The 17,095-nt window shown below is 29.4% G+C and overlaps 1 protein-coding gene across 1 annotated transcript; it reads left to right on the top strand.

The window, feature by feature from the left end:
* Positions 1-11,552: 11,552 nt before the first annotated feature.
* On the top strand, positions 11,553-13,005 carry LOC111684323. Its single transcript, XM_023446470.2, has 3 exons — positions 11,553-12,069; positions 12,129-12,310; positions 12,377-13,005. Exons 1-3 carry the CDS (start codon positions 11,637-11,639, stop codon positions 12,695-12,697), a joined length of 936 nt encoding a protein of 311 aa, XP_023302238.1. The 5' UTR covers positions 11,553-11,636; the 3' UTR covers positions 12,698-13,005.
* Positions 13,006-17,095: the final 4,090 nt, after the last annotated feature.

Raw genomic sequence — 17,095 nt, 5'->3', positions numbered from 1 at the left:
TACATAATATTCATTTGTGTAATTAAATTTTCTGGTAAATATTTTACTAATTTAATTTATTTTTAGCATATTCATATTTTCATTCTATTTATTTATTAAAAATTTCAATCAATCAGTCCTATTTAAGAACATAGTTAGACGTATTTTATTTCCAAAAATGGAATGGGCCTGGTTGATTATAATGAAATTCCTATTCATATTCTATAAAACTTTACATACTTTATACATTGCCTAAGACTATTTTTTCATTTCAAATTTTAAAACTTCTTTAATACCCAGCAAAAAAAGAACTTCCAAAGAAGCGAAAAAGAACTAGAATTTTCACCATACAAGTTCTGAAAAACACCACAAAAAGTGATGTTTAACACTGATTGTCACAGGAGGAATTTTCTTTTTATTTGATTCCAAATTCACTACTCCTGAAGTCATTCTCAAGATGTATGAATAAAAAATTGCTTCTTCGGAAGTCGTTAAACATCACTTCTACAGAAGAACTTCCAAAGAAGCGAAAAAGAAGTAGAATTTTCACCATACAAGTTCTGAAAAACACCTGAAAAAGTGATGTTTAACACTGATTGTCACAGGAGGAATTTTCTTTTTATTTGATTCCAAATTCACTACTCCTGAAGTCATTCTCAAGATGTATGAATAAAAATTGCTTCTTCGGAAGTCGTTAAACATCACTTCTACAGAAGGTAAAAAATAAATGTTATTCTTTGGGAAGTATGTACTTCGCTTTATTTTTGCTGGGTATATTTCCAAGCTTGTGAAAAATTCCATGACTTTTATGTAAAATATATTCTGATTTCTGTTAAATTGTTTCACATTAAAATTTATGTGAAAGGTAACTGTAGCCATTTATGAAACTCCAGCTATTCAACATCCAACAATTGCCTTTTGTCTTATATTCTTAAGGCATTATTCATAACAATTTATCAAAGATTAGAAAAATTTTGCTCCATAATCCTTTGATAAGTTGTTATGAATAAAGTTTAATATATTTTTAATATTATTTGTTACGTCTTTAAATCGTTTAATATTAGATATAAAAGTTTTCTAGAATATGTATAAGCTTTATTTCTTTTAACAAATTGTTAATTTTTCTACTATATATTTAAGTAATAATAAATCTAGCAATTGCATAATTATTTATTTATTTATTACAGTCTGTAAACTTTAATATACATATTTTTTCATTTTGTTAAAATTGTTTTAGTTAGATATTTAATAAACTTAACATGTATAAAATAAATTATTTTAATATTTTTTCATATTTGCTTTCATTACCAGTGACTCAGAAAAACAGGCTAAATAGGAATTAGAACAAAAAAATCGAGCGAGGAATTCATATTAAGCTACTGTCGACGGACCACGTTTTTTGACGTTTATAAAAGAAATCTAAGCAAAATGATGTTTTGTTTAAAATATATTTTTTTTTTTTTATAAAAAAAATTAGCAATAATTATTCTGAACAAAATTTGTTTCTCATTTTATTTATATTTATTTCATTTAATATCTTCCATTAATACTATTAATTATTAACAGTAATTTGAGTTGACAATTAGGTTAACTACGCTAGAATCTAATCAACTTATCCACTTCAATTTCAATGACTTCTACTTACCGCCTGCATTACTTTTAAGTACTCTCGCAATGACATACATATAATCAAATAAATACATATAATATACGACTTGAAGACACTACCGATATAAAAATATACAATTGACCTACAAACATGAAACTTACATAAATCTATACTACCCAGCAAAAACCACTTCAATTTCAATAATTACTACTTACCGCTTGCATTACTTTTAAGTATTCTAATAATGACATACATATTATCAAATAAATACATACTCTATTTTAAGTTTTGTCCTTCTATTGTTACATTCTATTGAATATCGCATTAGCAAATGTTTTTCACACACAAAATTAAATAATTATTGAATGCACATGAAAATAACAAAGCAGTCAGGTTGTCAGTAAGACAGAGTAAGGCAAGCTGCCTAGGTTTGTGGTTTAAAAAACAAAACTACTTGTAAACTTTTTATTTGTAAATCCTTATATAAGTAGTGATTTGTAAGGGAGCGAGTTAAGTACTTGCCTCAAAAGTCATCACCGTGTTAAAATACTAAGAAATAAGTAGTGAACAACGGCTTTTTAGCTCATTATTTTTTAATGAGATAATACAATTTAACCCTAATATAACTTTAGCACTGACATTAAAAGTGATTTTCAAATATAACTGTTGTTTATAATTGAAGCTATTAAGTTCTCTTAAAAAAGAACTGATGTAAATGTTAACAGTTTTTGACATATATTGTAAGTAAACAACGATCGTCGATTATAATGATTTAAACAATATTTTCCAACATGACCACCCATTAAGTATATTCCTCTAAAGATATGTCTGTTTGATAACAGACTACAAACTTTTACAACTAATTGGCAATCAGATTTTTATTTATACGCATATTACACTGGAAGCAAAATAAAGCAACATATCTATCAATTCATAAGTATAAATAGTAGGGTTATCAATTATTCGTGTTTAAATTATTCGAATAAAAACTTAAATCAGTAACTTAGTTTAATATCCGACAGCCAGAAGGCAATTAGGGCGATATCAGGAGATCAAACTAAATCTAAGACCGTATTGGATTGTAAGAAACCTTTAACTGAATACTTTCCCAGAGGTAAGGTTCACATCATATGAATACCAGCCCACTCGGGAGTAATCGGTAACGAAAGAGCGAATGTAATAGCTTCAAATGGAAAGGAGCTCGAGGCATTAAGGACAGGAGCTCGAACCATTAGACGCAACAACAGCTGAACTAAAAATATGGGTGAGAGAATCTTCTAAGACCTCTTGGAATAATGTAACAATAGGTAGAACCACGAAAATCCTATAGGGTGACCCTGATGAAAGCAAGACGAAAAATATCCTCAAAATGAGCAAGTCTGAAGTTAGTACGATAGTACGCACTTTGAGTGGACACACAGGATTACGAGCACATTTATGCAAAATTGGTCGTGCGGATTAGTCAGTAACATAGTTCAATATCCGACAGCCAGAAGGCATTTAGGGCGATATCAGGAGATCAAACTAAACCTAAGACCGTATTGGATAAGAAAGCTTTAACTGAATACTCTCCCAGAGGTAAGTTTCATATCATATCGGCATCAGCCCACTTGGAAGTAGTCGATAACGAAAGAGTAAATGTAATAGCTTTAAAAGGAAGGGAGCTCGAGGTAGTTAACCTGACAAACGCAAAATCATTCGACGCAACAAAAGCTGAGCTAAAAATATGGGTTAGAGAATCCCATAAGACCTCTTCGAATAACGAAACAGTAGGTAGAACCATGAAAATCTTATGGGGTGACCATGATGAGAGCAAGACGAAAAATCTCATCAAAATGAGCAAGTCTGAAGTTAGTATGATAGTACGTATTCTGAGTAGACACACAGGATAACGAGCACATTTATGCAAAATTGGACGTACGGATTCAGACGTATTTAGGCCTGTGGAGAGGACAGTAAAACTCTGGAGCACTTTCTTTGCCACTGTCAGGCATTCGTCGAAGTTAGATCCAAGTATATTGAAAATGATGTTATTCTGGAAATAACATTCCTGACTAACACTGATTGGAAGATTCTTATGAATTACGTTCAGGAAACTGAGTTTCTGAACTCTGAAAAATAATTCATTCAGTTCGCTTTTTTTTCTAATGATAAGGAGCGCACAACAGGCCCAATTGTGGTCTAGGTGTATTTCTTCGGATTTGATGTAGTATAAATCCTCTTATCAACCTAACCTAATCTAGTTCAATATCAACCTATTTGAAATTTCTCAGTTGAAGCAAAGGCTTTTGTAATGATATATGTATACGAAATATGAGTACATTTTATCAGCTACTTTTCATGTTTTTATATCCACTATCAGAAAAGATGGATGTATTTTTATTCCTTTTGTAACACATCGAAATATTAGCTCCTTATTAGATTCTAAGACGATCTAGCCGTCCGTCCGTCTGCATTTCTGTTGAAAACACGATGGGACGAGCTAAAGAGTTGTAATTATTTACCTATTTTTTATTTGGTATTGAAAATGGGCAATATCTGACTACGATTAAACCTACCCCCCATATAAGGTTCCCTTCAGAAAATTACTATAAAGCATATAACTGGCATATAAAAGCGGATGGCAATGAAATTAGAAATGTACAAATTTTTAAGGAACCAAAATGTTTTTGAAAATTTATAATCGATTCTACCTCCTATATAAAGATTCTATCTAAAAATCTACTTCAAATTACATAACTCGCCTTTAAATATCAGTATATCAACTAAATTTTATATAAACAGGGTTTTTTCATAAAATCACTTTTAAAACAGATGCATTCTATGTTTTGAAATGCAAAATATAAATTTTTATAAATTGACAAAGATAGTAAAAACTGTGTTCCAATCATAACAGATCTTTTGATTTAGTATTTGTTTTAAAAATATTAATTTAATTCTTTGTTCAATATTATAAAAAAATATGTTTAAAAAGTAACAGTAATATATTCTTCGAATATTCGACAAAAATTTTTCGAATTATCTTTTATTCTAAATTGGATTTTTTTTATTCGTTTCTCGATTAATCGAATATTTTTTTTTTTAATGACACCCTAATAAATAGTTTGGAAATATTAAGCAATTTGCAATGTTAATTAATTATTGGCAAACTTTGTCATTAAAGATTGCTAACGAAAAAAAAAATACATTATTACTTAAATAAGTAATGACAAATACGGAGTTAAAGAGGGTTAAAGCTTAAATTGCATTTTATGGGTTATTGACATCCGCCTAATGCGAAGAATTTTACATTTTCAGACAACGAAATTTAACATTAAATAAAACAAAAATAAACTTCTCAGAAATTCCCTAAATGATAACACCAAATACTTATTATTGAGTTAAATTTATTCTTATTTGCTTCTATTAATATTGTCTTAGTTATATTTGATCCCTGGGCAAATGGAAATGGATTTTAGTCCTTTTATAAATTGAATTATTTATGTTACCACAGTGATTTACCAATTATAAAGAACCAAAAGTTAAAATTTCGTTATTTTTTATTTTTAACAAATCCAAATACATATAATATTCTAAAACCAATCAAAGACTAACAACCTTTTATATTTTCTCAAACAAGTTCAAAAACTGACCTTTTTATTTTCCAATTATATTTTCAGCAGAAATCAATAAATGTCAATTTCATTTCTTTTTTTTTAACAACAACTTCGACTTCAATGTTTATGATACATTAAAAAGTTTCTAAATTATACAACCCCACCTAAAAAGTAGTTAAAAAAATAAAAATAGAAAAAAAAACGGAAATGAAAAAACTTAAATTAATTTCAACCGGCATACAATTTGACAACCATAAATTGGCCAATTGGCAATAATAACCAAACGCACATACAACATTTAATATACAAAACAAATAAATATTGGCAATCACTGCTATATTTAAACCCTAAAGCCATGAAAAACCATAAGAAAAACTATTTGTTTATCACACAATTGAAAGTCAAGATACATATCTGAGATTTCCACTTAAGTGCCCAAACATACACAAAATTTGAAGACTTAGCAAAATCTAAAACTTCCCTACAATAAGGAAGCACTCGTACAAAAACATGTCTCATGATACGTGTTCCATCAATTGTCCCTCTTTTCATATTGGTGACCATATATGATGTTATTTATGAAATGTTTAATGTACTTTTTAAAATGTATATGATGGTATTTTATTTATGAAAATCTGAATTCCTCTCATCCTGACTGCCTAAAGCCTATATTCCACCATAAATAAATAAATAAATAAATAAATATATATATATTCAAGTGTTAGTAGGGGAAAATAAGAACATTTGCCGTTCCAAACACGTACCATCATTTATGCAACCTGATTTCCCTTAATAAGAGTAATTTCATATTATATACTAAATAATAAACGTGGTCAGGTTTAAAAGTAATTGAAAAAGTTAAAAGTCAAAAACTCTATATTTTGATTTTACATGTTTGATTTCACATGGGATCGTACCAGAGAACCACATAATCTGGTACCACGGGAACCGGTAGCCCACAGGGTGGATAAGTTCGCAGCTGTTGCCGAGACAACAGATACCCAATAGAGAAGTAACTGTAAGTATATGCGTTAGATGGTGTAAAGGATGACTGTAGGCGTATACGGGTCTTCCACCTCCCGAATACCTAAATTGAGTGTGTCGGATGTTGTTATCCATAAGTGAGACCGGTGAATGAGAAGTGTACTTGGTTGAATGATGATGGATGTAAGGCATCTCATACAATTGATACTACTGAACTTTCCTTCCTTTTCAAGTATGTTGGAGAACAAATCTGTTCATACAAGATTTCCCATATTGCGTTCTATGTGATAGATTTTAATGGATACATTTTTCGGTCTGCCGAATACATTTCTGTTGCCGACTAAACAGAGGCGAATGTAATGTTTTTGGATCTCACAAGTTAAGCAACGGAACAGCAATGGTCACACGCAGAGAAAAAACATAGTTCGACATGGTTAGTATAACCAAGCTATGTTCACTGTAACAATATATTGTTATTGAAAACATGTAATTGTTATTTTAATTATATTTAAACAATATTGTTTTACTGTAATAATTACATGATTCCCTGAAAAAGAATTATTTTTTCAATTATTAAGTAATTTTCATCAAGTAATGGTAACGATGAAAACTTATTATTTTACTAACAACCATTTAAACTTACAAATAACTATTATATGTTATGATGCTATATGTTATAAATAACCGTTGTTATAAATAACCATTATACAAATTATTTTTTTGTGTGTATGTGTGTGTGTTGTTTTACAATGAAATGAGTTGAAATAATTCTCATTTGGTTTATAACATTATATGTATAAGTATTTCACTTTGTATAGAATAATTTATTTATGTTTTTGGAATCAAATTGAAATTTGTAAATCGGATCATGTATTGTAGGTTTTTTTACCTTTTTAGAAACTGTAATTTTAATAATTCAGTAATCAAAATAAATTTAATTTCGATACATATTTTTAACGATATTTTGATCACATCGGATCATACTATATTGTTAAGTATAACAACAATATTATGGTTAATAAAAATATTGTGAATAAATATTTCAACTGTATTTAATCATAATATGATATTTTAAAATTGTTACAATAACCATACTATATTTGGACTACAATCATAATTTTAACCATAATATGTTGCTCTTAGAACATGGTTGCTACAACCATGCTTTTTCTCTGCGTATAGAGATTAGATAGCTCTAGTACTTGAGCAAAGTCTATATAAGTCTAACCTACTTACATTTTTAACTCATCTCCCCACTTGCATCAAAAATATGATTGCCTCTTTACGGTGCGGTACTTGCTGCGTTAACAATAAAAATTTTGCGGTGTATATAATTTCAACTATATTATTGTTAACTGCCAATAATCGATAATGTGAAATAAAACCATAAGAGCCCGCAAAATACCAATAAACTAAATCTACATATTCATGTTTGGTATGCCAACGAGTATGGAAATCTAAGAAGCGACAGTGAGTGGTAGGAGTAATGTATTCAAATGAACACGCACACAACCATGTTGGGAAAATGAGGTAGTATGTTCACATAAATATTAATACATATTGGCCAAACAACTTGTTTGATAGACATTTTACGCACATAACATATTTTTAGTTTGCCATTTCGATTTATTTTCTATTATATTTTATCAATGAACTTCTAAATAAGCACATAAAATGAAAATAAAACATATATAAATAAATAAAGTTTCATTTTCATTACAATTATTTATGGTATTTGTGGCATACATTTTATAAGGGAAAAAAAGAAATGAATGATAAATTACTCTTGACCACGCCCCTATATTGTTGTTAATTGACCTTGAACTGACAAAAAGTGATGAAAGAGTGTTTTATTTAAAGTAGGGTATTTTCACATTGTACTACATCACCACATGAATACATACCTACATATAAATCAGCAATTTAACTTGTTAAGAACATCAGAATTGGAAGATTACATACTTAGACAAATGTGCTTACGAATTGGTTTTATTTTGTGGGCTGAACGAGGCACAAAAGTTATAATTGGAAACCAATATGAAATCAGTTACAAATTGACTCAAATGTACAAAATGTTTAGCAAATAGATGAAATTCACAAAATGTATAACAAACGAAAATTGAAAATAGATTGTATGTTATGATGTGCGGCAAACTCACTTGAAATTTTTCTAATTGTAACAACCTTGTGTTGGGATACAATTAAAAATTCATCAAATACAAATTGCAAAATATTTTGGGATATTAGCAGATATCTTCCAAATGATATTCTTACTTCTGTTATTAAGTATTTACAAATTAAAAAAATTTTGTTAGTAAAATTTAAAGTATTTTTTTTTTCTATTAAAACTGTCAGTATAGCGTTAGAATCAAAAACAAGAAGACATTAAGAAAATGTGAGTAAAATTGTAAAATGTGTGATTTAAATTGTATTCATTTTATACTAAAGACATATTATTGTAACTAGTATTTGATTTACAGCTGTGTGACAAAATTACAATTTCGCTGTCTTAAAATGAACTTGACAATGTCCACTAAATATAAAAAGCAAAAACAAAAAACATGTGTTAAAAAGGCTGCAATATTCAAGATATTTAATTTACAAAAATATGCAAGATCGTGACAAAATAGGAAAATATTTTGCTTGAATGACGGATTAAATAAGTTGCCAGAGAAAGAGACATTTTTTGTAAAACAATTTAAACTTTAAATTACTTTATTTATAAATACCCTTGAAGTAAACCATGTATGTGTAGGGTATGTGCAATAAGATGGGAAGTATATTTGGTATGTCGAGGCGTTTATGAAATAATTAACATAAAACAAAAAGGTTGAGTTTTATCCAGCCTCTGCAAAAACTCTTTAATGGGTTGTACTTCCATAACCACTTACTTTTCAATTACTACTACTTACCGTCTGCATTACTTTGAAGTACTCGTGTAATGACTTCCTTTTAATCTGATATAAAGTACTTTATTTTCTGCTTTGTCATTTTGTTTCAATGATTTAATTTAATTTCGTGTTAACAATTGTTTAAAAAAAAATTAAAACATTAAACTTGTATCAGAAAACCATTATTTGACGCGCAATAATATAGCAAAATAGCAAAATAAGAACTTCCAAAGAAGCGAAAAAGAAGTGTTCTGAAATGTAGAATATATGATTTTAAAATGTAGGCACTACATCTGAAGATTTTTTTAGAATGTAATTTTTATGTTCCTTTTTTGAAAGTTTTAATAAATAAATAAATTAACATAAATTTAATACAGGCATTTATCAATTAACTCCATAATAAAATTGGTTTAATTCAAAAAAAATATTGTATTTGGTTCTTTGGACGTCAATAAACATCACTTCCAGAGAAGGTAAACAAATCACTTAGTGGAAGTACTTTTATTTTTCTGTATAAACAATGGTGCAGTGGGTAGAACATTTAACTTTTTAATGTTAAAAACAAAACAACTTACTCAACAACTTCTTTGTAAGCGAAAGACATTTTATTAAGCGAGCTGACATCACCGTGTTAAAGTAATGAGATAAAATGCTAATGGAGAAGTAAGTAAAATAATTATTATTAACATTTTAACTCATTACTTTTCAATGTAATTTTTTCTAGGTAATAACAATAATGTCTGAACTGATGCGCTGCACAAAAGGTAAGGTGAAAGTATCATTGTGGTAGAATGCGAAAAAGCTCTACACTAGCAGCGCCTTCTTGCTTATGTTCTTTCTGCTCTTAGAGGCAGTAAAAGCTGAGTTATTCGGAAAAAAATCATGTTTACTCGAAAGGGTATCGTAATTATGACACAAAAATTCATTCAATCCCATGCAGAACATGCGACTTAATATTAAGTACAACTCTCAAGTATAGACCGGAGCTGAAAATTATTTTAGAAATACTTCCTTCGACCATATACATGAAAGGTTAAAGAGACTTATAGTTCAGTTCTGGAAACTGTTTGTAATACATTTATAACACACGCTTTTTAACAAGGACACATTGTGATCGATTGGACTAAAAGCACCTTAGGGAGAAAAATCAATCCATAGCAGCACCGCACGTACATATGTGGATCCTTCACCTTATAGAAGTAAGGTAATGTCCGTAAACATGCATGTTTACGGATGTGATGTCTTTCAAAAAATTGTAAGACATACAAATGTATATCAGCAAGGTTTTTTTAGTTTTGTTAACATTACATCAGCACTCACTAATGTCCAACCACCTCCGAAATTTGTCCTGCTGACAACAAAAAAAAAACTTTCAAAGAAGCGAAAAAGAAGTAGAATTTACTTCTTGGAAGTACTGGAAAAGACCTGAAAAAAGGGTGGTCATAGGAGCGATATTATTTTTATTTGATTCCAAATTTACTACATCGAAAGTCATTCTCAGCAAGTAATTTTTATGTTCTATTTTTGGAGGTTATAAGGAAGTAAAATTGTAGTATTATAGAATACAAATAAAATTAAATAATATTAACATAAATAAATTACACGCATTTATCAATCAACTCCAAAATAAAATGAGTTTAATTCAAAAAAATTCAGTACAAAAAATATGCCTTTAAACAAAATTGGATTCTTTTCGCTTCTTAGGAAGTCAATAAAAATCACTTCCACAGAAGGTAAAAAAAATTACTTAGTGCTACTTTTGAATTAGTGATAAATGTTATTCTTTTGAAAGTACTTCATTTTAATTTTGTTGGAATTGATCCAAACACATGCAACAAAATATCTTGTGTTCAGGAATATTTGCGTGATTTTTTAACATTAAAGCATCAACTAGTCGACTACAACTCTCTTAAAGTTTTAAAACTCTCTTTTAACAAATAACCACATATATCTAAATACCTACTTTACAAAACCTAAAATTGATCATAAATTTCGTACCTAGGTTAACTTAAAATTCTGTAGAGTATGTATTTCGCTGTATTATATGTACGTACAAACATAAATTCGTAGTACAAACATGCGAATGAAGTAATTCTTAAGCCAAACACGATCAAGTGAAATTATTGTATAACGGTACAAAAACAACTACCAAAATTATTTTTAAACAGAAATCAAAACAGAGAGACATAATAATACTGGACTTCACAGTGGGAGAGAGAATGAATTCGTATTAACGAAAATTCAAGCCAAATTTCAACAGCCAAAGAAAGAAAAGTCAGTTAAATCCAATTGACAATACAAATCAAAATCGATTTGTTTCAAATCCCTCACATGCACTCAACTCAAAAATTCAACAAAAACAATTGTGAGCATAGAAAAGAAACCGAAAACAAAAGAAACAATTTAATTATTATTGATAAAGAAATGGTCGTATAAAAACCACAGTTACCACAATAAATATTTACATATTCAGTTGGCCAGTCCGAAGGTACACCAACACACAACTAGATACGCCATCACATAAACTGCATTAAATACTTTAATAAAAATAAAGAGGATTTTTAAAACAAACGAAGGATGAATAGATTTGCTGTTCTATTTGTGGTGGCTTTAGCAGCCACTGGAGCTTTAGCCCAAGCTCCCCAACAATCTGCAACCGATTTAGCTTTTGATATGTACCATTCATGTCTTAAGGATTTCAGCACCAGCTGTGTTAAGCCCAAAGCTATGAGATGGTTCAATGAAGCTTTGAGACAAGATGAAATTGCCATTACTGATAAATTGTCCATTGTACGTACTGGTAAAATTGCCGAAGGTACTCAACAACGTTCCATGGATGCTCAAGAAAGAATGTTCGATGAAATTGACAATTTCTTGGCTACACATGCTTTACGCATTAAGGCTCCTGAATATTTCCAATCTGCTGAGGCTCGTTCCATGGTTCCCGATTTCTTGTTGAACAATGCTTTGACTAAAGGTGCTGTTGTACCATTGGCTGAACGTGAACAAGGTAAGTGTAGTGAACAATTAAAATTTAAGTTAAATGTTTGACAAGTGTTGTGTTTTTAGGTCGTGGTTTTATGCGCAAAGCTGTTTTACCTTTCTTGATTGGTCTTAAATTAAAGACAGCTGTTTTGGTGCCACTCGCTCTTGCCTTGATTGCTTTGAAAACCTGGAAAGCTATGACTTTGGGTCTCCTCTCTTTGGTTTTGTCTGGTGCTTTGGTAGTTTTCAAAATTGCCAAACCTAAAGTAGGTTAACATACAACTGAAGATAAATTGTTCTTTAGCTAAATTTTTCTTTTTCTTTTTCAATAGATTGTTAACTATGAAGTTGTTCACTATCCCCATCACGAACATATCGAACATATTGTACCTCATCATGTTGAACACATTGTACCACACCACATCGAACACATTGTTCCCCATCATTTCGAACATCATGTTGATCATCATCTTGATCATCATTTGGATCATCACTTGGATCATCATTTGGAAATTCCTCATCATGTTGAACATATTGAACATTTGGAACATGCTGCTCCCGCTTGGGATCCTCATGGCTGGGCCCGTTCTTCCTCACAAGAGAATCATGGCGATGCTCAAGATATGGCTTTTGCTGGTCAAAATAGACGTTAAACGATACCTAAAAACGACAACGCTTACATCCCCATTACCCTCACTCTGTGTTTGATACGAAAACTTATTTATTATTTTAGTCTTAAGTTGACCACAAAACAAAACAAAACAGAGCAAATTTCCAAAGATTTGTTTAAAAGGAACGAGAACACAAAATGTCTTTTCAATCTTTTGCAATGGCATTGAATTGACAACGTGTTGTTTATTTTAGTTGTACAAATGCAATCATTATGATTGATATTTAATTTATTGTAAATATTTATTTATTTATTTTAATTGTAATTGAAAAGAAAAATTACAAAAAAAAACTTGTTATTTAAAGAATAAAAATAATGTGAATATTATGTTTGTTCCAAAGAGTTTTTTTCGAGAAGCCGATTGAAGTTGACAAAAAAATTAGAGAATTTAAATATTCTGATAATTTTCAAAACAAAAATATTTTATAAACTTTCATCAAAAATACAATACAAGTTCATCTTTTGATATTTAGATTTCCTTATGGTATGTATACATGATTGTAAGATCTTACAACGTTGGCAGTAAAATGTTCATAAAATGTCTAATAACAGTTTAAACTTACAAATTTTGCCTTCCAATATTGTCTTGCAAAAGAAAAAATGTTCAGACAATTGTTAGACATTTTCTGAACATTTTACTGACAACGTTGTAAGATCTGACAGCCATGTATCATCACGGCTTTTAGATCTTTATATATTACTGTTCGATCTTTCGAGAGTTTAATTTTTTAAGTTCACTTATCTTATAAGTTCTTTATTTTATTTTAATTTTATTTACAGATAATTCTATAATCTAGTAAATAAGTCTTATGATCAATCATTATTTACTGATCTTTCTGTCAATTCCTAATAAGACATGTACTAAAACTGGTTAATTAGAACAAAAATCTGTCTTGCTAATAGTTCATTGTGAGTGTCAGTACCACTCATATCATTAGGAACTGTCTTAGGTTGTATTGACAAGTTTATACTGAGTTTATATTTTTAAAATTTAAAAAATCGTAGAGTGGATATTACGCCTTTCAGTTATGTATATAACTTAGATAATCTTTTAGAGAATGTAATTATATTAGCAGGTTTTACTTTACAGGTTGTAGTATATTCAATAAATGGATCAATACGAAACTGATCCATTGACTGCTGTATCATCTTTAATATGCAATACGAAACTAATCCATTTACTATACATGAATTCCTTTTTTTCTAATAAAGAATTTTAAATCCACAACTAACTCTATCTTTAATGCAAATCAGATTGACATAAATATAATGACCTAGTACAGACGCGGAGCCACGGGGGTAAAAGGAAAATTTATCGCCCCGCCAAAATCGAAAATTTTTCATACAAACTATAGAAATGAGGAAAAAGGAAATAAGAAAATAAGCTGAAACCGCGGCTGACCTTGTATCTATCAAAATGAACATTTTTCTTTAAAAAAGTTTGTATTAACTCAATTACTTAGCACTTAATTATTTCGCTAAAAATGCATTAATAACATCAGTAAAAAACGTCAATTGTTGCACCATAAAATTTATAAAAAATAATAATGCTTCCTTAAGTTTGGCTATTTGGTTTGTTTCTTAATAACAAAAAAACACAAATTTTAAATCTATAATCTATTATCACCGGAAGCCATTACAAAATACATACATGCAAACAAATAACTAGAAACAAAGTTTCAAATTCATTAGAAAAAAATAAAGAAAAATCGCTTCAAGTGAAAGTTTCTACCAAAAAAAAACCAAACAATTATAAAACCAAGCCAAATAAGGTGTCACTCATACAGTTCATAGTTGGCACTTGAAATCATTAGTAATAAAATAAAAATCCATAACAAGTAATGCCAAACATTAAATTTTAAAGGTATATTAATAGTACCTTATAAAACAAAAGGGAAAGACTGATGAGAGCAACATCAGATAAATTGCAAAAATTCTAAAAATTCCTAAGTATATTTACAATGAAAATCAATTAATTTTTAAATAAATCAAAATTTAACTTTTTTATACAACAATTGGCATATCTTATTATTTTCTAATTTTATTCTTTCTTTCTTTACAAGACATCCATCTCCACATGGTGCGTGCAACAATTTTCATTTTATTTTCTATATCAACATTTTTCTTCATATTGTATTCAGCTCAACATGATAATGCATGTCTGCAAAAACACAATTAAATATAATTAAACTGCAAATACTTGTACAAACTTACATACACACTTACATTACTATTTTATTTAAAAAAATAATAATTATTTAAAATTTACGCACCTTGAAATTAAATATTCAAGGGATGTTAGAAAATGCCATAGGGTGTGAGATAAGAAAGAGGGAGCTAAATGTTTTAGTGAAAGAAATTACAAATTTCATTTAAAACACGACTACTCTAATGTACGGTGTTAAAATTTTACGTTTGTCTTGTACAAATACATAAATGAAAATAATCGACAGATAAGGTAAAGAGCGTCATTGATCTTGCTGTCCAAAATTATCAATAAAATATCCAGTGATGTTTTATTTTAGAATATTTAGGATTGAAATTTAGTATTGCACCTGTTGGTGGATTATGAAGTCCTCTTTTCACACGATCTGAATAGTATTAGATATAGTTTTAGAAAATCGATTATTTGTTCCGGGTTGCGATAGGATTCTTATTGACAGACCATTTCAGTACATCTTATATGGAATTGTGAAATAGCGAAATTAGAGCAATATTCCTAATATTTTATCAATTTACTGGCGTTACCCAGCATGCTTCGCTACCCTCGCCGTACTGATTTCCTTTTCATCAAAAGCTGTAAGTTCAAGTTATGTTCCGTTTTTAATTACACAAAATTAAGAAAGCAAAATTATCACAAGTAAGATGATTACATTCGATTACTCCGAATCTTATATACCCACCATCAAGCCGTATGACGAAAATGGAAAGCTCCCCTATAAACAGTAATGTATGTTAAATTAGTTTTTTGTTGGGGACCTTATATGGTGGCACCGATTCTCATAAAACACGGTAGAGAGATTTGTGTTCATAAAAAACTTACTTATGTCGAATTTTAACATTATAGTCATTTTATGAAGGGGACCCTATTTGGGCGGTAGGGTTAATTATGGACCGATCTTTATAAAATTAGGTAAATAGAATTTTGCTTGTAAGAAACTTACATATATTGAATTTCAGCGCTAAACTCGTTTCCAGTCAGTAATGGGCTTTAGTCTTTTTTGGAAGGGGAACATATATGAGGCGTAGGATTAATTATGAACCGATCCTCATAAAATTTGGTAGGTAGAATTTGACTCAAATAAAACTTATTTATGTTGAATTTGCTAAACTCGCATTTTTAAAATAGATATGACTTCTAAAGCTGTGTTTCGGGGGGCCATTTGTATGGGGGCTATGAGAAAACGTGGATTGATATTGCATATTTGCAACACTAAACAAACCTTACCTATAAGATATATTTGTGCAAAATTTCAACTCTTTAGCTCTTTCCATTTGGACTCTATCGTACTTTCAACAGACAGATAGATGGACAGATATTGCTAGATATAAGGAACCATAACATATATACTTTTGTGGGTCTATGATCAATATTTCGATGTGTTACAACCGGAATGACAAAACCAATATACTCCCATCTTGTTATAAACTTTAATATAATTAGGATCCTGTATAGAAAGAAAAATCAGGGAGAAAAATATTCAAATTGAAACAATCCGTTGTCTAAAGTAAGCTTACCACGTTTATTAAAATTATCATTTTATCAATCACCGTTGTAATTTTAACAACGCATCGTTATCATAACAACAACACATTGTTGTCATTTCGTTGGAAATCGAATATGTATCAGAAGTACAGTACAAAATGTTTACTCTAATTTTCATTCTATTAGATCCTATATAGGCGATTTTCAATAGACTTCGTCAAATCATATTGACCGATAGTATTAGCACAAAACCAATGGACATAGCTTAATCGACTCAGATTAACCCATTGGTATACATTAATATTTTTCAATTTTAAACAAGTTTGTTGGATTACATAAATATTAAAACTTTTGTAAATCTCGAAAAAAAAGGGCTGCCAAACGAGGGAGTACATTATTAATTTCAAAAAACCAAACACAAACAAAATGCACACGGAATTTTTAATGAAATTTTAACGTGAAAAAGGTACATTTCAAATCAACAATTTGAGCAATTGGTGAAATTTCGTCTTCAAACGAACATTGTTAAATAAATCCAAAAAAAAAAAAAATTATATCTAAAATTAACTTAAAAAATTCATAATTTTAAGTGAATATTTTATTGAAAACCAAAATTAAAATTCGTTTGTTACTCGTTACTGCTTGGCGCACGTTGTAAAATACAATACAAACAAT

Source organism: Lucilia cuprina, chromosome 4, assembly GCF_022045245.1.
Source record: "Lucilia cuprina isolate Lc7/37 chromosome 4, ASM2204524v1, whole genome shotgun sequence".
NCBI classification, from domain to species: domain Eukaryota; kingdom Metazoa; phylum Arthropoda; class Insecta; order Diptera; family Calliphoridae; genus Lucilia; species Lucilia cuprina.
Note: the sequence above shows the minus strand (reverse complement) of the source record. Positions and strands in the feature narration are given on the sequence as shown.